A 26,752-nucleotide genomic window follows, 5' to 3' on the forward strand; every position below is an offset into this window, starting at 1 on the left:
ATTTCTTTGTCAAAGGTGGCAAAATGGACTGTGTGGTTGATTTGGAACATGCAAAGTGTGATTGTGGTGTCTATGGAGTGGAGAAAATACCTTGCTCTCATGCTATAGCTGCTGGAATACATGCTGGTTTGCATATCTCCACACTTGTATGTCCACTGTACTCAAAGAATTATCTGTATGCAGGATACTCAGAGAATATATATCCTATCGTGTCACAACATATTGAGGAACGAGAATGCTTTCCTCCAGAACTAAAGCGTGGTCGGGGGAGACCGAAGAAATCAAGATGGCAATCTTGGTTGGAGCTATCTAGGATGAGAGGACACAAACCCAGGAAGAAACACAGGGCACGGAGATGCTCAAACTGCAAGGAAACTGGCCATACGAAACCACAATGTACACAACCAGTTGACTAGTTGTCCAGACGACCTAAATTTAAGTCGTCCAGTCTTGATTACCCGTCCAGACGACTAAATTTTTAGTCGTCCAGTGTATTTTATTTTTAGACGACCTTCTACTAAGTCGTCTAGTGTATTTTATTTTTAGACGACCTTCTACTAAGTCGTCCAGTGTATTTTATTTTTAGACGACCTTCTACTATCCCTTCAAGTGTATTTTATTTTTAGACTACCTTCTACTATCCCTTCAAGTCGTCCAAACCTTCTAGACGACTTATTTGTAAGTCGTCCAGTTGGAAAACCTTCCAGACGACTTACAATAAGTCGTCCAAACCTTCTAGACGACTTATTTGTAAGTCGTCCAGTTGGAAAACCTTCCAGACGACTTACAATAAGTCGTCCAAACCTTCTAGACGACTTATTTGTAAGTCGTCCAGTTGGAAAACCTTCCAGACGACTTACAATAAGTCGTCCAAACCTTCTAGACGACTTATTTGTAAGTCGTCCAGTTGGAAAACCTTCCAGACGACTTATAATAAGTCGTCCAAACCTTCTAGACGACTTATTTGTAAGTCGTCCAGTTGGAAAACCTTCCAGACGACTTATTTGTAAGTCGTCCAGTTGGAAAACCTTCCAGACGACTTATTTGTAAGTCGTCCAGTTGGAAAACCTTCCAGACGACTTATTTCTTCCAGACAACTTATATCATGTTCAAATACAAAAATCATGTTAAAAAATCATGTTCAAATACAAAAATCATGTTAAAAAATCATGTTCAAATACAAAAATCATGTTAAAAAATCATGTTCAAATACAAATCTAATCATACATGCCCACGAACTTATCACATCCACATTTTCTTTCAGATGCTGATCAACAAGCTCCTTCCATATATCCACCGCCATATTATCCCTCATTTTCTTCGCGTTGCACCTAGCAAAGTCTTTAGGGTCAAAGGAGCCCCCGAGCGCATGACATTCAATGTACTTTACAGTGTACACGCCACAATCACCATTGTTGGCCGTGGGTACACCTTTCAGCGGTCTCTCATATGTGTATGGCTCCAACCCGTATTTGACCCGCATTTCGTCGGTGGCTGCGCACTCAACAAGCAGATAAGGGACCATCTGGAGAAAAGGCTCCATTATCGCATCCCATGCGTCTGGTACACTAGATGAAGGTATGCTGTCCCAGACGACTATGTGCCTCTTAGGGATCGATATCCAAATAGCAACCCAATGCTTGTCGTCCAAGTTCACTGGCGCATAGATATCATCAATGTCCTCCCCCCACTTCTTGTTTGATTGGCAAAATGAAGGTATTGATCCGTCATAAAAATACGACGCCCCACCAGGTAGAACTCTTCCTAAACCTTTGTGATCAGGTTCCGATGTTTTGAAGAGCTGATACTGCTCTCTCCAAGACTGAGAAAAGTTGTGATCCAGGAAGCACATTCGCTCGCTCCTGAAAGCTTGTGGGTTCTCCTGATACCTCTGCCTTAGCACATTAATCCAAGCATCTATATGCTGCATATTAAATATAACAAGTTAGAAGTTACCAGACGAAGACGACTTATATTTAAGTCGTCTACGTGGTCGTCCAAGTAGACGACTTTCCAGACGATTTATCTTTAAGTCGTCTGGAAAGTAGTCTACTTGGACGACTTTGTAGACGACTTAAATCGTGTGCAGAAGACTTACGCAGTCTTCCAGCCATCCTCTGGCTGTCCGGAGGAAGTGGTACCACCTTGTTGGTGATGTACGTGGTTTGTCCTCGATCTTAGTTAAATAATGACTGCAAACAAAAAAGCAATCAGTTTTGGACGACTAAATCAAGCTATTATGGGTAAAGCAATCACTTACGGATCAGTTTTCAACCAATCAGCGAGTTCCTTCAACTTTTCTTTGTTTACTGGCGGAAATGGATTATAGGCTGCCACTTTATCTTTTTTTTTCTCTGCCATATAAGGAGATCTCACAGTAGGAGCAGGTTTCTTCGCTCGTTTACTCTTTGCACGCTTGTCCAATACAACCAGGCTCGGTTGTGAAACTGGATCGCTTGGCTCGGTGGAAGCGAGGCTCGGTTGTTGATCTGTGGAAGCGAGGCTCGGTTGGTGATCGGTGGAAGTGACAGCAACAATCTCTTTGGAGGTGACACCATCTGCTTTATTTACCGAGTTCGCCTCGGTTGCTGTATCCTCCGGCAACCATCTCTGCAATAAAAGTTGCACACAAGTTAACCCTGGACGACTTAAATAAAAGTTGTCTGGACGACTAGTTGACCCTGGACGACTTAAATAAAAGTTGTCTGGACGACTAGTTGACCCTGGACGACTTAAAATTAAGTCTTCCGTGGTCAACTAGTCGTCCAGACAACTTACGTTTAAGTCGTCCAGGGTCAACTAGTCGTCCAGACAACTTTTACAGTCGTCTGGACAACTAGTTAACCCTGGATTTGATACTAACATATTTGATTTGAGGAGGCTGTTTCTTTTGAGGAGGAGGCTGTTTCTTTTGAAGAGGAGGAGGCTGCTGCTGTTTCTTTTGAGGAGGAGGAGGCTGCTGTTTGGTTTGATGAGGAGGAGGCTGGTTACTAACCACGGTTTCATTGGCATGAGGGGTAGCCTGTTTGTTTCTACCCCCGGTTTCTTTGGCAAGAGGGGTAGGCTGTTTATCTTGAGGGGTAGCCTGATTGGTTAGAGGTGGAGGGGTAGCCTGATTGGTGACACCAACCTTCTTCTCCACAGCTTCCAATCTATCAGACAACTTCCTAAACTCCCTCATGCACTTATTAAACCCTTTTTTCATAGCCTCAGCTACGCCCTTGAACATAATTTCCAACTCCTCTCTGGTCACCCCTCTAGCCTCTTCTCTAGCCTCTTCTCTAGCCTCTTCAGGAGCCTCTTTACGAGCTTTCTTCCGAGGTCTTGGATTGTCTTCCTCCTCCTCCTCCTCCTCCAACACAACCATCTCTTTGGCCTTCTTCGATGGAGTCACAACCTTAGGTTTTGTATTGACCTTAGTACCAGTGACTTCCCAGCAATCCATGGTCCACTTCCACGGTCTCCGCTCATACATGACTTTAATGATGTTCTCCGCGGGCAGGTCCTCAACCTCAGAGTCCCATTTTGGCCACATTTCACTAATGTCCTTCTCAACAAAGTTGATCACGCGGGTCTGCAGTAAATAGAAGAATCGAGTTAGATATTTGAAAAAAAATACTAAATAGACGACTTAATTATAAGTCGTCTACTAAGTCGTCCAGCTGGAAGACCTTCCAGACGACTTATAATAAGTCGTCTAATAAGTCGTCCAGATGGAAGACTTTCCAGACGACTTAATTAAGTCGTCCGATAAGTCGTCCAGCTGGGAAGACTTTCCAGACGCCTTATTATAAGTCGTCTAATAAGTCGTCCAGATGGAAGACCTTCCAGACGACTTATAATAAGTCGTCTAATAAGTCGTCCAGATGGAAGACTTTCCAGACGACTTAATTAAGTCGTCCGATAAGTCGTCCAGCTGGGAAGACTCTCCAGACGCCTTATTATAAGTCGTCTAATAAGTCGTCCAGATGGAAGACTTTCCAGACGACTAAATTAAGTCGTCCGATAAGTCGTCCAGCTGGGAAGACTTTCCAGACGACTTATTATAAGTCGTCCGATAAGTCGTCAAGCTGGACGACCTTCCAGACGACTTCCAGTCGTCTGCGCAGTCTTTTGGATTGAAGTAAATACCTGACTCAAGATAGCAGCTTTCATTGATCTGCGGCCTCTGCTGCCCTCGTAAGCCAGTATCGGTGGAGACGGACTGTCTGCTCTGGGACCACCAATACTAGCACCCAATTCCGGCATAGCTGTGTACGTCCAGACTTGAAGAACTTGTATAAACCCATCCACGGTGTAACAGCCAGCAATTTCTTTGTTCCACAAAGAGTCCATCAGCACCTTAAACGCGACTCTCCCCCATGGATAATTCTCAAACCGTTCTAAATCCATCACTAGCCTTGCCAGAGTAGATCGTGTAGCGGTTGAAAACTTTCTCCCTTCAATGAATCCAGTGAAGATGGAGAGGTACGCGAGCCGCTTGCGATCTTCCCTGGACCAATCCCCGCATCTCTTCAGTGCTGCTATTATCTGATCAGTAGTTGGCCCAGCTTCCAGATGAACTCCCAGCATCCCCCAGAAAGAAACCATCTCTGGGGTAACGTCACATTTTGGTGTCTCAAGGTCCTCGATGTACTCGCAGTTTAGACCAGTGAGGTTTTCAAACTCTAACAGTGAAAACCTCAAAGGTTCTGGACCAACGAGAGACCACATCTCATACTTCTTCTTAATGTCCAGCTTGAAACTGAGCATGTAGTGAACCAGCCTTGAAGCCCAACCAAATCCCTGCTCCTTGAACTTGATGAAAACTCCCAAACTCGACTCCTTGAGCTCTTCAAATTCGTCATCAGTAAGAGCTTTCCTAAGAGCAGTATGCAACTTGCTGTTATCCGTATGATACGAAATGCTATTGTGGGCTTCTGGCTCTTCCCCTGATGTGTATAACCTACGGGGGAGTTCTGGAATATCCATCCTTTTTGTCTGCAAAATAATCAAAGACAACAATATAAGTCCAGACGACTTAGTAGACGACTTATAATTAAGTCGTCTGGAAAGTCTTCCAAATGGACGACTTATATTTAAGTCATCTACTAAGTCATCCAGTTGGAAGACAAAGCCGGACGACTTAAATTACTTACAAGTCTTCCAGTCGCAGAAGGAGTTGGAGTACTCGTCATTGCGGTTATAGATCTGAAAAAATAAACGTGAAACGGTGAGAATGAGTAAATTGATAGAGACAACGTTTTATGTTCATCTTTTCCTCGAGATTGATGACTTAGCGGCGTTAGGGTTTACAGAGAAACGGCGCTAAGGTTTACAGAGAAGAAGCGGCGGCGCTAGGGTTTAGAAGAAGCGGCGGCGCTAGTGTTTAGAGGAAGCGGCGGTGAGAACGTTGGTGACCACGGTGGCGAGGGCGACGGTTTGTTCGGAAATAGTGGAAGCGGCGGCGCTAGGGTTTAGAGGAATCGGCGGCGCTAGGGTTTAGAGGAAGCTGCGGCGACAACGGTGAGAATGAAGTGAGATAGATAGCCGACGTTGAGAACGATGGTTTGTTCGGAAATCGTGGGAATTCGAAATCGCCTTTGAGAGAGAACTGTTAGGGTTTTGAGAGAGAACTGTTAGGGTTTCTGAATTTCGCGAAAAATGAAACAAAAAAAAAAAATCACCTTATATATTGGGTAAATAATCCGGTTAGCTTTAAAAGTACATTGGTAAACTTTAAGGTTTGGTCCGGTTTAGACGACTTATTCTGGCTGATAATGTACAACAGACGACTTAATATTTAGTCGTCTGTTTTCAGACGACAAAATATTAAGTCGTCCTAGACCCTAAAATGAACCCCTAAACTAAAATGACTAGATTAACTAACTAACCACGTTATAAAATCAAATTATACTTAAATAGTGTTTACTATACACAGAAATGAACACGCATAAGTAATTTTAAAAATTTTCAAAAACGGTTTTAATGCTTTCCAAAATCTAACCCTAAGAACACATACAATACTACAACATATGTTGATGAAACATAAACTAAAGAATATCATGACTCACTACTTTCACTCATCTATGCTGAAAACAATTGAAATTTGTTATATCTTAATTTATACCTCCTAAGACATATGTTAATTACATAATTCCCATTTTTCACTTATCAAAATATTTTTTACAAAATTTTTAAATTATGTTTAAGACTAACTGTCCAGACGACTTTCAGTTAAGTCGTCTGGACGACTTATTTTCAAGTCGTCTAAACAGACGACTTGCGAGGGGTAGAAACGTAAAAAAAATTCCGTTTTTTTGTTTGGTCACAAGGGGATAGTTGTAATTTCAATAGCCTTTTAGGTTACTTTTGCGTTTGACCCAAGTTGGGGTATTGTTTTGGGTTTGACTCCAAGTTTTGAGTCACACTTGGCAATTCTCCCAATAATTTCAGATCTAAGGCGGGCATTTTATCCATTCGTTTCACTATTCTTTTCAATTCAATCCAAAAAGTCTATATACAAGCAAACCAAATATTAAAAATTAATATCGTTAAAAATGTGGTAAATTACAAATATTAAAAAATAGAGTCAGATTTCTGCTCCATTCCAACTTACAAATATACGTATATCCAAAATTAAATATATAATTTGATATAATTATTAATTTAACATATAATTTATTAATTTTTATAAAATATTAAATTAAAAAAAATGAAAATCTATAAAAATATAATTATGGAAAGACATTTTTGTGATTACGGCGATAAAAAAACTTAAATTGTGATTTTAGCGAAATACGAAATTTTATAGTTTTGACAGAATAATCTGGTAATTTAAATGAAAAATGAGATTTTTCTGGTTTAAAAAGAAAATAGGATATGTTGTTTTGGGGAGAAAATGAGATTTTGTGTGGTTTAAAAGGAAAAAAAGGTTTATATGATTTAAACAACATTTTTCTTGCTTTTTACTACTATTATTTTTCTCTTTCTATTATTTACACTAACTCACAGTAAATAACTAGTTATTGATTAATCCATGAATTTAATTTTGCTCTATTAATAAAATAACTATAAAGGCTTATACAATTCTCAAAATTTCTTCGTGCAAAAATGATGAAAGACATGTATCATCGATTATGCTCGCCTTTGCGTGTAGAAGATATTGAGAATCCTTCTTATGTTTGGCCGAGCTTAATGGCAACCAGACCCTTACTGAGCATGAAAATAAGACAAAATGTTCATTCGGTATTTTAAATAAGAGTATGGAAAGACCCTTGGATCCCTACAAATCATGTTAGGATAGCACAACCTAATGCATCAGTAGTACATCCACACATGACAGTAAACGAACTTATGCATGGCTCTCCAAAGGAATGGAATGAAGAAGCGTTGGAAAATTTAGTTCACCGAGAAGATTTTTCATTGATTCGGCATAAGTCAAACCAATAGAAATGGCAAATATAGTTGGAACTATAGTTAAATCAGGTTATTGGGTTGCAAAAAATATTATATTGCAAAAACCTCAGAGCCAATTATTACAAAGCTCCAAGTTTTCCCTTGGCATCTAATATGGCAGATGGTATCTAGATAATTATCCATCAAAAGGAATTTGACATGTTTGTGATAACCACTACCCTAGATGTGGAGAACTAGATGAACCATTTGACATTCGAATGTCCGCCTACTTTACAAATTTGTGCTCTTGCATCAATGCCATCGCGTCCGAGCATATTTTCAATAACAAGTTTGTATAAAAATTTGGATTTCTTATTTGGAGAAAAAGTGAAATAGAGAATCCAGACTTCGGTAGAGACCCTTGTCCTCAGATAATTTGGTACCTATGAAAGGTTAGCAATGACAAACTATTTAGAAAAATCCCAAGAGACCCATTAATGTTAATATGCCTGGACATTAGGGTCTTCGGGTCAGGTTCGGGTCTTGTCGGGTCCTAGCAATTTAGACCCATATAGGTACCTATAATTTTCCGGGTTAGTTTCGGGTCGGGTCTTGTCGGGTCCGAGTCGGTCCGGATCTATAATTTCTATACCCGTAAAATACCCAAAATATTCGGGTATATTTCGGATCCAGGTCGGTTCGGGTATTTAGGACCCGGAATACCTGAACTGGACCAAAAACTCTAAAAATACCCGTAGAACCGCAAAAATACCCAAAATTTTATCCGAAATCAGACCCGGAAACCCAAAACATACCTGAATTTTACCCGAATACCCGAATTATATTTTCTAAAAATCTAAAATTTTACCCGAAACCTACAATTATATCCGAAAATCCAAACCCGAAACTTTAAAAAAAAATCCGAAATACCAAAAATATACCTAATCACCCAAATATACCTAGTATATACAATTATTTGCGGGTACTTCGGGTACCCGAACGGGTCTCGGGTAGGACCCGGACCCGAGCCGAGACCCGCATGTCCAAAAAAAAAAAGATCCAATAGGTACTTAGCATAGACCCGGACCCAGACCCGAATCTGTATTTTTGGGTCGGTTCTGGTTCGGGTCTTCGGGTCCGGATAAAATGCCCATGCCTAAATGTTAATAGGACACGTCCAAAGTGAATATAATGCATGGTTTGAGGCGAATTCAAAAAATCCAACATATGGTCAAATGCCAGTTCAACCACATGATATACAAGTCTTAATCTTGCGGTAAATTTGAATGGTAGATGGATTGTGGACTTCAGATTCACGGTTCAGTGGGTATGGTTGAGTATGGCTAAACAATTCTGGAAGTGAACAACTCTTAAGGTTGAGAAACAAAGAAAGACAATTCTGGATGTCTGTCTCTGTCATGGGCAAACCTACGTACGTTAAGGAGGAGGCAGCTGCCCCACAAAAAAAAAATTATTGATTTTTTCTATATTTTTTTTAGTTAAAAAATGTTACAATGATGAATTTTTTTTTTACCCCCACAGATACAGCCCATTCAAGTATGTTATCCAAGCCCATTTTAGAAATATAATTATTGTTTTACCAAATTGACATAATTATGCTAAAGTTACAAATTAAAAGCCCTAATCAAACTTTTTTCTCGTGTGTTCATCGTCTTGATTTCAACGAGTGGTAACTTTTTGTCTATCTTAATTTGTTTTTTTATTTTCATGGTTAATACTTTATTCTAATGGTATAATGAAAAGCAACCTCTTATAGTTATACAAAAACTTTTCTACAATCTCTACTGATTTTTTTTTGATAAACTGTGTCTTTGAAAAATTCTAATATCGATTTGGTTTCGCTGACTCGGATGTGATGATGATGATGATGATGATGATAAAGTAATATAAAGTTCTCAGTCAACATTGTCGTCTTTTTGATTTGCAAAAGTGAATTTTAAAATTCATACCTTTCGATTGTATTGTTTAACACAACTTTTTTTTTTCAGAAAAAAAATCAATGGAAAAATACTATAAAAAAGTATCTACTTCGGTACCTGAAACTAATGTCAATAATCTGCCACTGCCTGAATCTGATGAAAGGAAAGACAAAAGAAAATCTCCTCCAGTACCTGATACCAATATCGATGATTTGCCATCTGACCCTGGTGAAAGGAAAGACATAATGGATTACCCTGCAAATCAAAGAGACGAGGTTAGACGTAGATATCTAACTAAAGGTCCGTGTCAACCTTATGGTCATAATTTTAAAAAAATATCAAAAGGAGGTGGAACAAGAAGATTCAATCCAGCTTGGTTTGATCAATATGGTTGTTGGCTAGAGTATAGCATATCTAAAGAACGTGCATTTTGCTTATATTGCTATTTATTTAAAGATGAGATACGAATGCAAGGTGGAAGTGATGCATTTGTGAAAGAAGGGTTTAATAGCTGGCAGAAGCCAGAGAGATTGCTTACTCATATGGGCAAACCACCCAACAGTTGTCACATTATTGCTGTTCAGAAATGTGAGGATTTGATGAATCAACATCAATCTATAGTACATGCTCTGTTTAAGCTAGATGATAAGATGAAAACTGAGTATCGTATTCGCTTAAATGCTTAGATTGATGCTTCAAGATTCTTGTTACGACAAGGATTACCTTTTCGTGGTCATGGTGAGAAAGAAGAGGATGCGAACAAAGGAAATTTCTTGCAGCTTTTAAAATACACAGGAGAACAGAATGATGCTATAAGAAGGTTATTCTGAAAAATGCTCCAGGAAATAACCAGATGATTTCTTCCAAGATTCAAAAAGATATTGTCCATTCCTTTGCAGAAGAAGTACGACAAGCTATTTTAGAAGAAATTGGTGATGGTGTGTTTGGTTTGCTGGTTGATGAGTCTGCTGATGTTTCTCATAAAGAGCAGATGGGTGTTGTTTTTCGGTTTGTTGATAAAAGGGGAGCAATCAAAGAACGGTTTATTGGAGTTGTTCATGTAAAAGAAACGTCTTCATTAACTCTGAAGTCTGTTATAGATGATTTGTTTGCTAGATATGGTATGAGCATTACAAAGGTACGAGGGCAAGGTCATGATGGAGCTAGTAATATGAGGGGTGAGTTTAATGGGTTGAGATCATTGGTTTCCAGAGAAAGCAGTTCAGCATATTATGTTCATTGTTTCGCTCATCAGCTTCAGCTAGTTGTGGTGGCTGTTGCAAAAAAACGCTTTGACATTGCTGATTTTTTTGATATGATTTCTACACTGTTGAATGTTGTTGGGGCTTCTTGTAAACGACAAGATATGTTTCGAGAAATTCAACGTGAAGAATTAGAAAAAGGAATCAAGAGTGGTGATGTTAAGACTGGGACATGACAAAATCAGGAACGTTCTTTAGCAAGACCTGCAACTACTCGCTGGGGTACACATCACAAAACATTGTTGAGGCTGGAAGAATTGTTTTCTACTACCATTAAAGTTCTTGAGTATATGCAAGATGAGGGTTGGGAAGACTTACAGAAACGCCAAGCATGTGGTCTTCTCAAATACTTTCACACATTTAATTGTGTGTTCTACTTGCATCTTATGTTACTTATTTTGGGGCTCCCTGCGAACTTGTCATTGACTTTGCAACAGAAAGATATTTTAAATGCTATGTCACTGGTAGGATCCACTAAACGAGAGTTGCAGAAGCTTAGAGATGATGGTTGGGATTTGCTTATGGCTAAAGTTGCTTCTGTAAGAAACATAATGTTGAGATGCTCATCATGGAAGAAGAGTTTGTTGATCTTAGGTACCCAAGAAGGAGAACCAATATAAGCAATATGCATCATTATAAGGTCAACTGCTTTTGCACGGTTCTAGATTTGCAGATTCAAGAGTTCAACGATCGTTTTACAGAGGTAACCACTGATCTGCTTATTTGTATGGCTGCTTTAAGCCCGGTTGATTCATTCCATGGGTTCAATAAAGAGAAGCTGCTGCGATTAGCTAAGTTATATCCAGATGATTTTAGCTATGGTGAGGTTTTATCTCTAGAGCAACAACTTGATATCTACATCGACAATATACGCAGAGACGAAAGGTTTAAGAGTGTAGAAAATCTTGGAGATTTTTCATGTTTGATGGTGAAAACTCAAAAGCATCTAGCACATCCTTTAGTTTACAGACTTTTAAAGTTAGTTCTAACTTTGCCAGTTGCCACCGCAAGTGTTGAAAGATGTTTTTCAGCGATGAAACTAGTGAAGACAGCTGCACGTAACCGAATTGGAGATCAGTTTCTAAGTGATTGTATGGTTTGCTTTATTGAGAAAAAATTATTTGACTCAGTTTCAAACGAGAAAGTGATTAAGAAATTTCGAATGATGAATGAGGGTAGAGTTGTTTTGTAAGAGTTGTTTTTCTATTTGCTGGATTTTTATAAGATATTACTATTTAATTTTATTTAGTTGTATTTCATATTTTTCTTTATATTTTGCCCCCACTATATTTATTTTCTAGATCCGCCACTGGTCTCTGTTGCATTCTGAATTAGAAGCGCTTATTTCGACTATGTAAACATGTTTCGACACCCAAAAATGTCAATACATTGGGACGGACTCTAAAGATGTCATCACAATGACAAAGAATCTGAAAGCATGACCAAATTTTTCTACAAACTAGTAGAGATGACATCTCTTCGGAGAAGGTTTTAGGAATTCGAGATCACATACATACCAAAGCCGTGAACAAGAAATCAAATTCTGTAAAGAGGATTGTACTATGTTTTCAATAAAAGTTTATCTTTAATATTCTTTTTATCACCTCTAGTAGGCCTGGGCATTCGGGATCCCAATCGGGTTTCGGTTTAGTCCAATCGGGTTTTGGTTTTTCGGGTTTATCAAAATCAGTCCCATTCGGGTTATATGAAAATTCGGTTCAGGACCGGTTCGGGTTCTATCGGGTTCGGGTCGGGGTTAGTAAATTCTTCAAAGAACCGGTACAACCCGATGTACTTTCGGGTTCGGGTCCCAATCGGTTCTTCGGTTTAAATGTACCTGATTTATATCTACTTTGTAACCAAAAAGTAACTAAAATCGGTTCTTCGGTTTTAAAATACTTGATTTGTACCTATTTTATAACCAAAACATAAATAAAATCGGTTCAAAAAAAAGAAAGGAACATCAAATGTGATCATTCAAAATCAAGTGAAAAGTAAACATAGTTATTGATCGAAAGAAAACCAAATAAATGAAAGCATAAAACGAAAACCAAGTTCTCATGAAATGAAAAACATTATTCAATGAAAACAAAACCAAAATCTAAAAACTTCAACCTTCAACCATCAATCTTCGTATAATAGATAATTATTTTAGATGTTCAAAATATATTTTGAATACATATTAAGAATTGAGATCATGTTTGGTACAAGTTCTTTTTGGAAATTTTGAATGTTTCGGGTTATATCGGGTATCCATTTAGGTTCGGGTTCGGTTCAAATAATACTCATTACCCGAAATATCATAAAACAAGATCCATTCGGTATTTATACCGGATTCGGATCGGTTCAGATTCATTTTTATCGGATCGGGTTCGATTTGGGTTTTCGGGTTCGGTTTATTTGCCCATCCCTAACCTCTAGTTTGAGTGATAACATGATATTTTGTTGTAAAAAAGAGAATAGTTTATTGATTAATAAATTTAAAATTTAGATTTTTTTAAAGAAATTAAAGAATGATAGTTTTAATTAAATTACTCGGATAAAATAATCCTAGTTCGCAGAAAAAATATTTGAATAATATTGTATGGATTATTAATAAATAACACTTGACACAAAATGCAAAGATGGAAGGAAGGAGAGGAAAGAACAAAAATCAGGAGTGGTCGTTTCGAAGACGAAACACATCGACTCATCTTCCTCACAAGAAATAATCAAAATCAAAATCAAAATCAAAATCAAAAGCTTTCACTTTTCTGTTGATCTCTTTGTTATCGTTCCTTTCTCGCAATCCCGTACCATTGGGGCTAGATTCTTTCGTCCTCCCATTTCAATTTCTCCTCTGAATTATAGTTGAAATTGACAGGTCTCTCTTACCCTTTTCTTGGTGTTCCTCCGAAGACATAAAGTTGGAATCTTTCTCTACATTTGTGTTGATTTATCGATAGTTCTATGGTCCGATTTAGGGTTTGACTTGATGAAGAAAAGGGGCATGGGACTAGACTCGATCGGGTTTCTCCGTTAGTCTTCGCAAACTTGTGGTTTCTGAGAAAGTTTAGTGTGGTCAATTGAGGTTTTTTTGGGTGCTTCTACTTTGTTTCGTACGGATCATGGATGACATTGGTGGTGGAGCTCGTGAGATGGGCTCTGGAGTTGCATCAACACCGTGGCAGCCAATTCAGCTAGTTTTCAAGCGTTATTTCCCACATAATGGCTCTGATATCAGACCTCAGACATTGCGTGCTACTGTGAAGAAGAAGGCGGTGAGTAGTACCCTTTCTTTGTCTTTGTGTAATAGTGAGAACGCATAAAGAAAAGGCAAGGGTTGTTTGTTGTTTGTTGTTTGTTGTTTGTTGTTTGTTGTTTGTAAAGCTGCCAGAACTAGCTCTAGGTCCACGAATGCATACGAATAGCCTAGCATGTTCTCGCTTACAGATAGCCAAGTAGGTATTCTCGGGTTTACCAGAGTACTTTAGATAAAGGATTATAGTTCATCAAACATGTCATTGGTAAAGCATTATTGGGTTAGTGTTATCTTCTGCCCTTCCATGTGTTTAGGGATATATTTTTCTGTTTGCAGGTAGTGGAGAGACTAACTAGGGGCTTGGTTGAGACATACAAAACATGCAATCCACAGTTCAAATATAGAGGAGAGTTGAATCCCAAGCGGTACTTGACTACCCCATCGGTTGGTGTGCTCAATGATGGCTTTGATAATGTCAACTCCGACCTAATTCTGGCTGTAAATGATGATTTCTGCAGTTCAGATTCACGGCATAGGTTTGTCATTGCCTTATTTATACTCAGTTTTCATTTTCACTGATACGGTTCCTCCATTTGTTGTGTTGTTAGAGGCATAAAATTTGAACCACTTTCTATGCCTTTTTGATTAAGCTTTCACTCGTTGTCTTAACTTCTTAGGTACATTGTCAAAGACCTTCTTGGCCATGGGACTTTTGGCCAGGTTGCTAAATGCTGGGTTCCTGAGACAAACAGCTTTGTTGCTGTGAAAGTAATAAAAAACAAGCCTGCATACTATCAGCAGGCGCTGGTTGAAGTATCTATTTTGACAACGGTATGTGATTCTTCTGTACTTGAATAATCCTTTGTCTTAGTATTCAAAATTGTTTGAGGTCTGTCTCATACTTTTTGCTCGAGTGTGTAGCTAAACAAGAAGTATGATCCAGAGGATAAGCACCATATTGTTCGCATATACGACTACTTCTTACATCAACGTCATTTATGCATATGCTTTGAACTTCTCGACATGAATCTGTAAGTTGTATAACTGAAGTATTCTTCTCTTTTCGTACTATACATTTGTCCGCGTATTTCTTTCTTTCGTTCCAACTGTTGATAATAATTCCCATGCCCTTGGTAATTTCTGGTTCAGGTATGAGCTCATAAAGATAAATCAATTTAGAGGCCTCTCGTTAAGCATAGTCCAGCTCTTTTCTAAGCAGGTATTTAGATTTCTAGATATGTGTTTTCTCCATTTTGTTTTTCTTAACGTCCGAATTTACTATATCAACTGTTTTCTATGGTGTCCTCTAGATCTTACTTGGTTTGGCCCTTTTGAAAGATGCTGGCATAATCCATTGTGATCTGAAGCCAGAGAATATCCTTCTGTGTACCAGGTCTACTTTCTAGCATCAACCCTATTCACACAACTGAAATCAATAACTTTAATCAAGTTGAATAGTTTTTTTTTTTCAATTGCATGCATCAGTGTGAAGCCAACTGAAATTAAGATAATCGACTTTGGATCAGCGTGCATGGAAGTTAAGACTATTTACTCATATATTCAGGTTCTTCTTGTTTCCTATGTATCTTTCTATTCTATTTTGTCAAACCAAGCAATTGAATTAAGTTGCCTATTTCATTTTTCTACAGAGTCGTTACTACAGATCGCCGGAAGTTTTACTTGGGTACCGGTATCCTTTTTAGTTTAAATATAATAAACTAAGTTAGAATATTTTCTCATAGTCGTTGGTACTGCACTGTCTCACTGTCTTTGAGATTTGCTTGTTTAGCATATATTCCACATTAATCTTGTTTGGTCTGTGACTCTTATTGATCTATTTAACACACTTGCGGTAACTAAGTTGCTATAGTTCCAGCTATTTGTTACTTTCCTATCCCGCATTAATTTGACTGCAAACAAAAGTTCTTTGCTTTATGCTTCCTATAGTACATGATATCTTAAAGTATTTTGAGACTCTATGTTGAGGCTTAACCACTCTATAGATACACTACAGCTATCGACATGTGGTCTTTTGGCTGCATTGTGGCCGAGCTGTTTCTTGGATTGCCACTGTTTCCAGGAGCTTCAGAATTTGATATCTTGAAGCGTATGATTGAAATACTTGGGTATGATCTTTTATTATGAAATTGAATGAGCAATCAGTCTATATATGTAGTGTCCAGGGGATTTTTGGGTGTCTGCACCCTTGGTGCTTACCGTCATTCTTTCATTTCCCTTTGTGTTCAGCAGTCCTTGTTTTAGCTTCTCAACGTTTGTGCAACTATGGAGTCCTTTTATAGTGTCAAGATATCTAGGAACGGGGAACTTTTCTTATTCTGGCAGTGGCCTTTTTTATGTTGTGATTCGATATTATGTCAAAAATGTTCTCAGGAAGCAACCACCTGATTATGTGCTCAAGGAAGCAGAACATACGAATAAATTCTTTAAATGTGTTGGGAGTGTCCACAATTTGGGGAATGGTGGAACTTATGGTGGCCTCAAAAGTGCTTATATGGCACTGACGGAAGAAGAATTTGAAGCTGTAAGTAATTATTGTTTTACCTCTGTGACAAACAACGATATAAAAATGAGTATTGAAAACTCAGGAAGATAATAATATCAGTGAACAAAGAAGGCGTAGATTGTTACCCGAGAAAATTAAGTTTATTCTAATTAGTCATTAAGTTTTGACTTTGGTAATTTTGTTCTCTGGATAACTCGTGCCGTTCTTTACTTTTAATTCAGAGAGAAAAGAAAAAGCCAGAAATTGGGAAAGAGTACTTCCGCCATAAGAACCTTGAAGAAATTGTTAAAGGCTATCCTTACAAGATAAACTTGCCTGAAGACGATGTAGTCAAAGGTAAAGTCAGGACCCTGTAATGTGCTTAAGTTTTCAGGGATAATCACTGGACTATCTTCCATGGTGACTGTTTTTTTTTTCATGAACCATCACAGAAACTCAGATCCGGTTAGCTCTTATTGACTTTCTGAGAGGACTTGTTGAATTTGATCCAACAAAACGTTGGTCACCTTTTCAGGTATTGAACTTCCTGGCTAACGTCATCTGTTTTAAAGGCTTCATATTATCTTGCTACTCATAATGGACACACATCTACTTTTCATTTCTTTAGGCTGCTAAGCACCCTTTTATCACTGGGGAACCTTTTACGTGCCCATACAACCCTCCTCCAGAAACACCTCATGTGGTAAGTCAGATGAAATTCCTTTCCAGGTCTCAAACTTCTTGTGTGGCCTTATTGTCATACCAATGATAGTTTTATTTCATCATTTCCTAAACCAAAACAATCATGAGATGGATTGAAGATACTTTTTCTTCTGGCAAAATTTTCCGATATTTTAGTATTCTTTTCGAAGATCTTGCAGAAAAATGGCTAAATAAAATTGAAGTTCTTTCTTGTGGAGGGACGTGTGAAAAAATCCCCTATTTTCACTAAATTTGTTTTGTTGTTATCTTTCCATTTTCCTTATAGCATGTTGCTCAAAATATCAAAGTGGACCACCATCCAGGTGGAGGGCACTGGTTTGCCGCTGGTCTTTCTCCTCATGTATGACTCTTGTCTCTTTTAGAGTATTTGTAACACCTTTAAGTATTTTGTGGACCTCCTTTTTAAAGTTGTTTATTTCTCTGATAGGTATCAGGGATAACCAGAATGCCCATGCAAAATAGTCCCCATTTTCAGATGTTTCCTTATTCACATGCAAATAGCTACGGAAGTATCGGAAGCTATGGTAGCTACAATGATGGCACTATTCAGGGAAATAGCTACGGAGAGAACGGCAATATGTTTGCCTATTATTCTCCTGTGAATCATACTGGCCTATACATGCAAAACCAAGGTGGTGTCCCAATGCTTGGAACTAGTCCTGATGCCAGACGTAGGGTTATGCAGTACCCACATGGACATGGCCTTGGTACAAGTCCATCCGCTGGAAATTTTGCTCCTCTACCCCTTGGCACTAGTCCGTCACAGTTTACTCCACCGAATACAAACAATCAATTTTTTGCTGGCTCTCCTGGACACCATGGTCCGACATCTCCAGTAAGAAACAGTTGTCACGGGTCTCCCTTAGGAAAAATGGCTGCATTCAGTCAGTTCAACCGAAGAAAGGGCGTTGGATATTCTGGAGGTTCTCAGTCTCAGGATTTTTCCTTATCACAAGCGCAAGGGCATGCGATCGATAATTTTAATCAAAGTGAGGGGTACTCTACACATAACGTTTACAGCTCATCTCTCCGGTTCAATACGTATAACCCTTCCAGTACTGGACCCCATCTTGAAAATCCGGATAATACCTTATCAGTGCCTGATCCAGGAGACTGGGACCCAAATTACAGGCAAGTTAACAATGTATTCTCTACTTTACATGTTATATAGAATGTGTCAAGGTTTTTTCTCTGTGAATGTATGTTGTGTATATGTGGCAGGCTTATACAGAATATGAGTGATGTTATGCTTCTGTATTGCCTTAGTTCGAACAGTATTGGAACATGCATGTCACAGCCCTTGATTTCTCACTACTGTTAACTGGTAGTTGGGTTTTAAACTTAGTAAAACTTATGGGCATCGAAATCAATAAGTGGAGTGTTATCTAGAACCAGTCACGTTATAGTATCCATTTGAATGAGCAATCCTTCTTTGTTACATGATGTTATTTCAGCTAAAATGATATTAACCTCTTTTCATTTTGCTATTTACAGTCACATAAGATACATGTTTACCTACAGTCCTTTGAATGGAAGTTCTAATATGCACAATTTTGGTATATGTACAGTGATGAATTGCTTCTACAAGAAGATAGCGCAGATGAGAGTGTCATTGCTAATGCATTCAGCAGAAGTATGCAACTTGGTTCAACAGATGCCTCCAGTTCCAGAAGGTTCAACAGCAGTGCCTCGGCCTCATCATCAAATCTGGCAACCCAAAGGTAACCTAAAAGATATCCTGCGGAAAGTATGCTTCTTTTCTTTTTTCGGTTGAAGCTCTGTTAGAATGCGCGAACATATACCCCCACCACTAACTTGGGTGATATATAGATCTTACATCTTCATAAGTATTAACTTTTTACCAGGACAAACGATGTAGTAGGTTTGAGTATCAGAGCTATATTAGAAACCCAGAAGCTCCCATACTTGATATTGATGCCTCCTGTATTCGTGATTGTATCTTTGTGCACATTAGGCATCTTAATAGGACGGTGATATATTCTAGTAGTAAAGGTAGACACTCTGCTATGTGAACCGTTGTACAAGACTGATTCTTGGTGGCTGTAACTAAGAAGTGTAAAAAAACACCATTCCATTCAATGACCCAGTAGAAAGGAAGCGGAATTTGCATGTTCCAGACATGATCTTGTTGTTAATCACTTGGAACTTGCTCTGATAGGGAAAATTGACTTTATACTGATCATTTAATGCTCTTTTTCGTTTCACTCTTGATGGATCTGATTGGCTTAATTGCTTGTAACTTTGAATCTACTTCAGGAGATATGTTGTCAATCAAGCCTTTTCGCAAGTAGAGAATGGCAGCCCTCCAAGTAATGATCCTCGTGCCAGATTTGGCCAACTTATGCCAGGATCACAATTCACTCCTCATGTCTCCCAGAATTCTCCAAGTCGCTTAGGGCAGCAGCCTCAACGGGTCTATCATGGGAGACCAAATGCTGGAAGAGCGATGGATCGGAATCACATCAATGCACAGCTTCCTCCGTCCAACAGTAATTATGGGGGTCAACGCTCACCCAGAAGTAGCTCATATACCAATGGTGTCCCTTGGGGTACTTAATTTCACTCTTAACTTTCTCTAGAACGTTCTCTTGCTATACAGCCTTTGATTGGTCTTGTCTTGCAGGAGGACGTAGGACTAACAACCATCATGTCCCGAATGTTCCTTCGACGTCTCATGGAAGGATGGATTATGGAAGTATTGCCTAATTTCGCGCTTTCAACTCTCATTTATTTTGTTCTTTCTCTTGGTGTGCAAATCTTCTTGTTGGAAGTTTCGGAACAAAGTTTGTACTGAGACAAAGAAGAAACAAATACTAGTTCATGGCTTGTGGGCTTTTGATAAGAAGATGCTCATTCATTGTGCCTGTTGCACAAATAAACCTAAAACAAAAAAAAAAAAATGTTACTGATATTGTTGGTTTATTAATAGGAATTTCGTATTGATACTGAATGGATCTTTTTTTTCTGGAAAAGACGTTGATAGTTTAAATGAGTCTCTCTCTTGTTCATCTTGATTTATCTGCATTTCTCTCCAAGTTCTGTTGTATATAAGTGGTAGTATCTCTTAATTTCTCTAACACATTAGTAAAAAACATCTCTCAACTGGTATGTATCCCCTCTTATTAAACACGGAAGAAACGATTACTGAGAGCAGTCCAAAAGCAGAGTCTTGAAGCTTAAAAAAAACTCTCATTTTATTCCAATAACAGACAGTAGAACGCAAAGTCTCTCACTAACATGTGCAATATCTTGATTCTCCTTCTCCAACATCATCAATGTCGGCAGTTCCACACCCATAAACATATAGAGCGCCTTCAATTCTTCAGAATATGTCGTGCTCCTAGCAACACTGTATCCTACTATCTTCCTTAGTGCCTCCATCTTTGCCCATATCTGCTCCTCGTTATACAACACCTTCATCTACATCCCAAAAACCTATATTATCAGTAAACAATACTTGTACGGTTTCCTTTTCAAACAAGAAGAAAAACCCTTTCAGAATGACTTGGGTATCCAACAATACAACGCACAATCACAAGTAACATGCTACTATCTATCAAGAAAGAAAAGACAAAGCATGCTTCACAGACACTGTTACAAGGAAGAAGTTCTAAGAGATCTTCACAAGCTTCTTAAAGAAGTTCGCCTACAATATGGTACATTGATTTTCAGACATTGCATAGTTCATGCTTGGACAAAACTTCTTGACTATGAATGACACAGTTAAGTTGAACGGCTCTTTGAGTTATTCTTTTGAATGAGAGAGGCAAATCAAAGTGAATAACATATGGATCCACAGAAAAAAAAAAGATTTCAAGAAGCTATAAGCTATTCCATTCAGTTTACCTTCATGAAAGATATGATGTCATTTAGTAATTAAGTCAATATGATGAATTGAAAACATCCTAATTAACCTCATTTGAAGATATTTCCATATCCTTCTCTCTAGATGCTTCTTTTCTAGTAGACTCAAGTGCCCCTGCAAATAAAAGAAAAGCTTGAAGATTCATAAGCTAATTTCATATATTATTAAAACCTGCAACCTCCACTTAAATATAAAACCACCTTCAATTCTAGTTCCATACACTTTCTTCTTTCTTGATAGATCTACAACTCTTGTCGAATCTTTGTTGTCCTCTCCCTCTCCGAAAGCTTTCTCAGAGATTCCTCTACCAAGGGATTGATTAGCACTACTCTCATCGTCTCTTAACAAGCTCTTTGACTCTTTTCTGATATCCTCAGGGGATTGATACACATCAAACATAATGTTAGTCACTCTCAAGGGTGTTATGTGATCATTGTCACCTTCCTTGAAACAAATTGCAGCAGTCCCCCCTTCCTCAGCCTTCACACAACAGGGATCACTCATAGCCACTCGTGCCATGCCATCATCATATAGATCAGCGTGACCAACCTTGTCGTGGGGTAGCCCCATTTTATCACCTCTTCCACCAAAAGCAGTAGCAGGAAGCAGTTTTTTCATCACCTTTTCAGTACAGACATAGCTCGCCAAGAGAAAACAATAGGGAAGGGATGCGATCAAGGCGATTGTGGAGGCAACAATGAGTGGAGGAACAAGGAATGGTGCGAAAAACATGACAAGAACTGCTGCAAGAACCTTCTTTCCCAAACTTACCCGTTTCCTCCAAATCCAACCCATTCTTGCTTCCCAACACTGCTGAAATTAGTAACATTCACTGCCATTGCATTTTAAACGTAGGAACAAAATATGGTTCTAGCTAGGAAAAAACCTTAACAAAATAAGTCACCAAGTACTTTTTTAACCCTTGTTCGTTACTCATCTGTATATGCATCAGAGTATAAGATAAAACTAGGGATGGTTTGACTAATGAAAACACTTTAACTAAGAATTTTGTTTGTTTATGAACCTAAACATCATATTTTTCAAGAAAGAAAACAAAAGACTCAAACCTGATTAGGCGATATGACCGAGGATAAGCAAAATTAAATTGTCACGCAGCTTCAGCAAAGCTTCATAGAGCTGCGAAAATCTCTCTAATTAAAGGCGGCAAGAGCAGCAGAGTGACACGTGTTGTGATTGGGACAACACTACACAGGGTTGCATGGCAATTGTTGATTTCGTTCTCTAACGTGGCTGTTCCTCAGATTTTGAAGTCAATGGTCGCCTTCTCCAACTTGGAGTAAATAAATACACATCCTTTTTCTCAAAAAGTATAATTTACTAATTTTTAATTAAAAAATTTACTCATAGACACTTTATGAGTTTCTAATTAATGCACTTTTCGGACCGAGAAAGTGGAACTGCTTGACGTTGCATATTAGACTTACCACACACATTTCGTGTGTCTAAAGACATTAACACCCTTTAACTATACCAAACTTCACTTCTGATTCCTCTTCTCTCATGACTCATTATCAAACCTGACAAGTTCATCTTTTTTTTCTAACTCAATTATACTTTCTTAAATACTCAAAACCCTAATATTGAGAGTTTCAAACAAAATCAAGAAAAGATCGATGGGTGTGATGATGAGACCAGAGCTTGTAATGAAATCAATCGTGGATGAGTTCATGAATCGCTATGGATGAGCTCTGGATTCATCGTGGGCGAGCTCGGGATCCGCCATGGGTGAGCTCGGAATTCAGCGACCGTTTCACCGCGCCAATCTCTATTCCTAGAAAAACTCCAGATTTGCTAATCGTCTCACACGATGTTTGCTTTTATCGTGTGTTGTAGTAGAATCAATCGTTACGGTTTCGATTCTGAAAACGAACCGTAATCTTCTCGATCCAAAATTCTATATACGAACCGTAATCTTCTCGATCCAAAATTCTCCCTAACCCCCTTTCTCCCTGCCAACATCTTCTTCATCTCTATTCTCGAGCATACATCTATCGATCTTTTCTACCGTCCATGGAAACGGTGGTGGACACCGTGGTGAGATGGCAGTGGATACCATAGTGGAGGCGTGGTGGTTATGGAGGAGGCGGTGGTGGAGGCGGTGGCGACGTGGTAGTTATGAAGGTGATAATGGTTCTCTTGGTCAATGTGTACGTGGATATTGTTGATGTGGTCGGAAGAGTTGTGGATGAGGATTAGTGGTTCTCTTGGTCAATGTGTGTGTGGATATTGTTGATGTGGTCGGAAGAGTTGTGGATGAAGATCTCGTTGTCAGTGGTTGTGTTGATGTTGTTGATGTGACCGGAAGAGTTGCGGATGGGGCTCTCGGTGGTGGATACGAAAGTGGTAATAGAGGGAGAGGAGATACTAGAGGTGGTGATTAATGTAAGTGATGGTAGCTCGCTTGGTTAATGTGTGTGTGGATGTTGTTGATGTGGTCACAAGAGTTGTGGACGGGGATCTCATGGTTGTGTGTGTGGATGTTGTTGATGTGGTCGGAAGAGTTGTGGACGAGGATTTCATGGTCAGCGGTTCTAATGATGTTGTTGATGTGACCGAAAGAGTTGCAGATGGAGCTCTCGGTGAAGGATACGAAAGTGGTAAGAGAGATGGAGGAGATAGTGGAAGTAGTGATTCAAACAGAGGTGGTAATTAAAACGAAAGTGGTAACAGAGGTGGAGAAGATAGTGGAGGAAGTGGCGATGGCAGATATGAAGATAATGATAGAGGTGGTGATTGAAGGGGGATAGTGATAATGAAGGTGGAGAAAAGAGACATTGGTTCAGTCCAGAGAAGAAACTAAAAAAATGAAAAAAACAACCCTTGGATCAAAAAAGAACTTTTCTAATTGTGTGGTCCCAAAACAATTCACTTTATCACATATATCTAGTTACAACATACTTCTCTTTAGACAAAAGCAGAGTTAATTCTGTAACAAAATATACAGCTGTCCATGGAATGTGTCTCAACTTTACAAGAAATTTTTACATTCTAAGACACTTTTTGTCTTTCATATTACACAATCAGACACAATGTCCATGTGACACACTTTATTTGGCTGCAATCTCACATATACCCTCTAACCTAACCCAACCACACTTTGCCTTTAACTATACTGAGTTAACACATATCTACACCTGTCCCGTATTACGACAATTTTTTTTTTAAAAAAAGAAGCCAAAAGACAAAACCGTAGATCTAGATTTCCCCAATTCACAAAACCTAATTTCTCTCATCATCTCTGCTTCTTCCTCTCCGCCTCATCCTCTCCGTCTCGAATTGTAAGCCGTCAACACACTCTCTCTTGAACCCCACCGAGAACCATGAGGAAACCAAAGTCAAAGAAGAAGGTCTATGTAGAGGACGAGGATACGCCACCACAATACGAAATTGGAGGTATTTTATTCTTCCATGTGTTCTCGATTTCTTCCAAAGATCCAGAATCTGATTGATTTTATATATGTAGGTACATCTTCACCGGACCTTCGTCTACCTCCAAGACTTTTCGCGACGGACAGGTTCCCACCAGGCGTCTCAACATTTATTCCTCCCCGGATCTTTTCCCTTTTATTCGCAATGTCCTTCGAGACACACCGGAGTTGGAAACCATCCGTCAGTCCTGTTTCGGGAAGCTCTTCGACCTCCCTGCTCGTCAATGCCCAGTGTCGTGTAAGCTGATCCACGCGTTTCTCACTCGCCAGCTAATATGTCTCCCCAAGAACACGCTTTGGTCTGCATTTGGTGGTTCTCCTTTCCGATATGGTATTGAGGAATTTGGCACTGTCACCGGCCTCCCGTGTGGTTCCTACCCTGAAAGATACACGCCCAACACCGGTAAAGCTATTGTCGCCGGCAAAGATAGAGTATGGAAGAGACTCTTTGGAAAGAAAATATATGTGACGATTGCTGATCTATGTCGGATGTTTGAGACCGACAAAGACATGGATGGGTGGAATAAGATACGGATTGCTCTCATTATCATTGTCGACGGCGTTCTTATCGCTCACAAACAAGAAGCACGCCCTACTCCTCGTTATGTTAGGATGGTTGAAAACCTCAAAACATTTATTGCTTTCCCTTGGGGTAGAGAGTCTTTCCTCAAGACCATCTCATGCATGAAACCATCGAAGTTTGTTCCAAAAAAATGTGAAGATCATGTTGCTACACTTGTGAAGAAGCTCAAGCAGCGCAGTTTCAGATTACAAGGCTTCCCACTTTCACTACAGCTGATAGCATTTCGCGCGATCCCCCAGCTTCTGGATTATATACCGGCTCCATTAAACAACCTCACAGTGATGGACTTGGAAGATGGTAATCTACCACAGCACAAGTCAATCAATGCCATCCACATCCGCCGCGTCGAATTTGACCCCAATGTAAGTACATTTTATCACATTTGTACTAAACTAAGACTAAGATGTATTTTCAAAACTAATCATTTATAAAACTAAGATGTATTTTTATTTTCTCAGCTGGTAGTCACTCCTATTATACCCATCGAAAGCCAGCCACAGCCAGGATGGGGACTGTTTCCTGACGATGTCAAGGACGACAGTGTTATCTACTTGGAACAACTTATAGCTGATCAACATTCCTTCAACAAACATATGTGACATGGCGGGGTTACATCTGAGCCTATCATCAAGAAGCCAAAGAACAGGGGTAAGAAGAAGTCTGATACTATTAAGCAATCTCTAAAACCCAGACAGCCGTCTGCAAGGAAGCAAAGGCGTATAAGTTCCTACTTTACGCGTTCAACCACCCAAAGCTTCACCAACGTTCAACTTACGGAGATGGTGATCCAACTTTCAACCTCAAATGAAACAGCTCAAACGCGAGATGAAACGTAGGAAGAAACAATCTCATGCAAGGCAATCATCTTTCAACAAACTGTTTTCCCGTTGCAAGCAGTCCAACACACCATCCCACACTCCTGAACCAACACGCACCCCCACCGACGTCCTTCATAATCAGGTGAATTGTAATTGTAAATAGCTTTACCATCTCCACAAAATGATTTCCTCTGTGTTTTCACCACTAATGAAGAATCAACTTTTTAATTCAGGATGATGGCCCAATGGAGACAGATGTCTTGCCTCAAACTACATCCCCTATCATCAGTCAATATGAAGCTCAACTACATCGTGATTCTGCATATGATCCTCTTGCTAGCTTCCCTGCGAGCGACCATTGCATCCACACACGAAGTGTCCACGTTTCATCTAACCACAACAACACATGTGTCCACACATCTCCCGACCACAACGTTGACAGTAGGCAAGTCTCCCCTGTTTTTAATCACACTCCTCCAGTTAGTCAGATGATCACCCACCCCAACGATGCTACAGATGACTACGACGAGCCACCTCGTACGCCAGTCAGCGTGCAACCTCCTTGGGATGAGCTCAACTCAGTAGTCTACGATAAGAGTGATCACCCCAACAGCCCGGAGATTAATCACATTCTTTATCATGGTGTGAGGATTTATGATGCCATCAATCCAGACCCACCAATCTTCGATTCATCTATTCCTTGCAGTCGCTTACTATTGTCACCGCAGCCTAAGACCATGCTTACATCACCCACTAAGAGAAACGATAGTCTGTCAGGCTTCGCCGTTCATGCTACTACCGTCAATGCTTTCACAGCTACAGCTTCCTCCAACTCTCCACCCTCCCTTGCTCTTAAGGTAATATGCAGCCTACTCGCCATTTATTGCTTCACTACTCCCTCTGAAATACTTGAAGCAAATATGTTCACATTTTCAGGAACAAAACACCTCTGGAGTTGTCGACCTAACGG

The 26,752-nt window shown here is 39.3% G+C and overlaps 3 protein-coding genes and 1 pseudogene across 5 annotated transcripts; 3 read left to right on the forward strand and 1 right to left on the reverse strand.

The window, feature by feature from the left end:
- Positions 1–8,864: 8,864 nt before the first annotated feature.
- Positions 8,865–12,233, forward strand: LOC111205838 (annotated as a pseudogene).
- A 956-nt stretch (positions 12,234–13,189) lies between these two features.
- On the forward strand, positions 13,190–20,017 carry LOC106390832 (dual specificity protein kinase YAK1 homolog). 2 transcript variants are annotated; one of them, XM_013831366.3, is made up of 19 exons: positions 13,190–13,442; positions 13,543–13,839; positions 14,157–14,356; positions 14,498–14,651; positions 14,742–14,851; positions 14,970–15,039; positions 15,131–15,213; positions 15,306–15,384; positions 15,470–15,510; positions 15,824–15,946; positions 16,212–16,362; positions 16,566–16,680; positions 16,776–16,858; positions 16,952–17,026; positions 17,312–17,386; positions 17,474–18,177; positions 18,615–18,767; positions 19,324–19,616; positions 19,691–20,017. In XM_013831366.3, exons 2-19 carry the CDS (start codon positions 13,687–13,689, stop codon positions 19,771–19,773), a joined length of 2,745 nt encoding a protein of 914 aa, XP_013686820.2. In that variant the 5' UTR covers positions 13,190–13,442; positions 13,543–13,686; the 3' UTR covers positions 19,774–20,017. The 2 variants fall into 2 exon arrangements, with proteins under 2 accessions (XP_013686820.2, XP_048610697.1); XM_048754740.1 differs by having other exon boundaries at positions 13,194–13,839.
- A 153-nt stretch (positions 20,018–20,170) lies between these two features.
- On the reverse strand, positions 20,171–22,246 carry LOC106390834. 2 transcript variants are annotated; one of them, XM_013831367.3, is made up of 4 exons: positions 22,000–22,246; positions 21,133–21,742; positions 20,982–21,046; positions 20,171–20,487 (listed from the first exon to the last, which is right to left on the reverse strand). In XM_013831367.3, the coding sequence occupies exons 2-4, from the start codon at positions 21,725–21,727 to the stop codon at positions 20,257–20,259; spliced, it is 891 nt and encodes a 296-aa protein (XP_013686821.1). In that variant the 5' UTR covers positions 21,728–21,742; positions 22,000–22,246; the 3' UTR covers positions 20,171–20,256. The 2 variants fall into 2 exon arrangements, with proteins under 2 accessions (XP_013686821.1, XP_013686822.1); XM_013831368.3 differs by having other exon boundaries at positions 21,133–21,745; positions 22,000–22,193.
- Positions 22,247–24,273: 2,027 nt separating this feature from the next.
- LOC106393779 lies at positions 24,274–25,563 on the forward strand. The gene is made up of 3 exons (XM_013834447.2): positions 24,274–24,365; positions 24,417–25,326; positions 25,423–25,563. The coding sequence occupies exons 1-3, from the start codon at positions 24,274–24,276 to the stop codon at positions 25,561–25,563; spliced, it is 1,143 nt and encodes a 380-aa protein (XP_013689901.2).
- Positions 25,564–26,752: the final 1,189 nt, after the last annotated feature.

The sequence above is a fragment of the Brassica napus genome, chromosome C4 (genome assembly GCF_020379485.1).
Source record: "Brassica napus cultivar Da-Ae chromosome C4, Da-Ae, whole genome shotgun sequence".
Lineage (NCBI taxonomy): Eukaryota > Viridiplantae > Streptophyta > Magnoliopsida > Brassicales > Brassicaceae > Brassica > Brassica napus.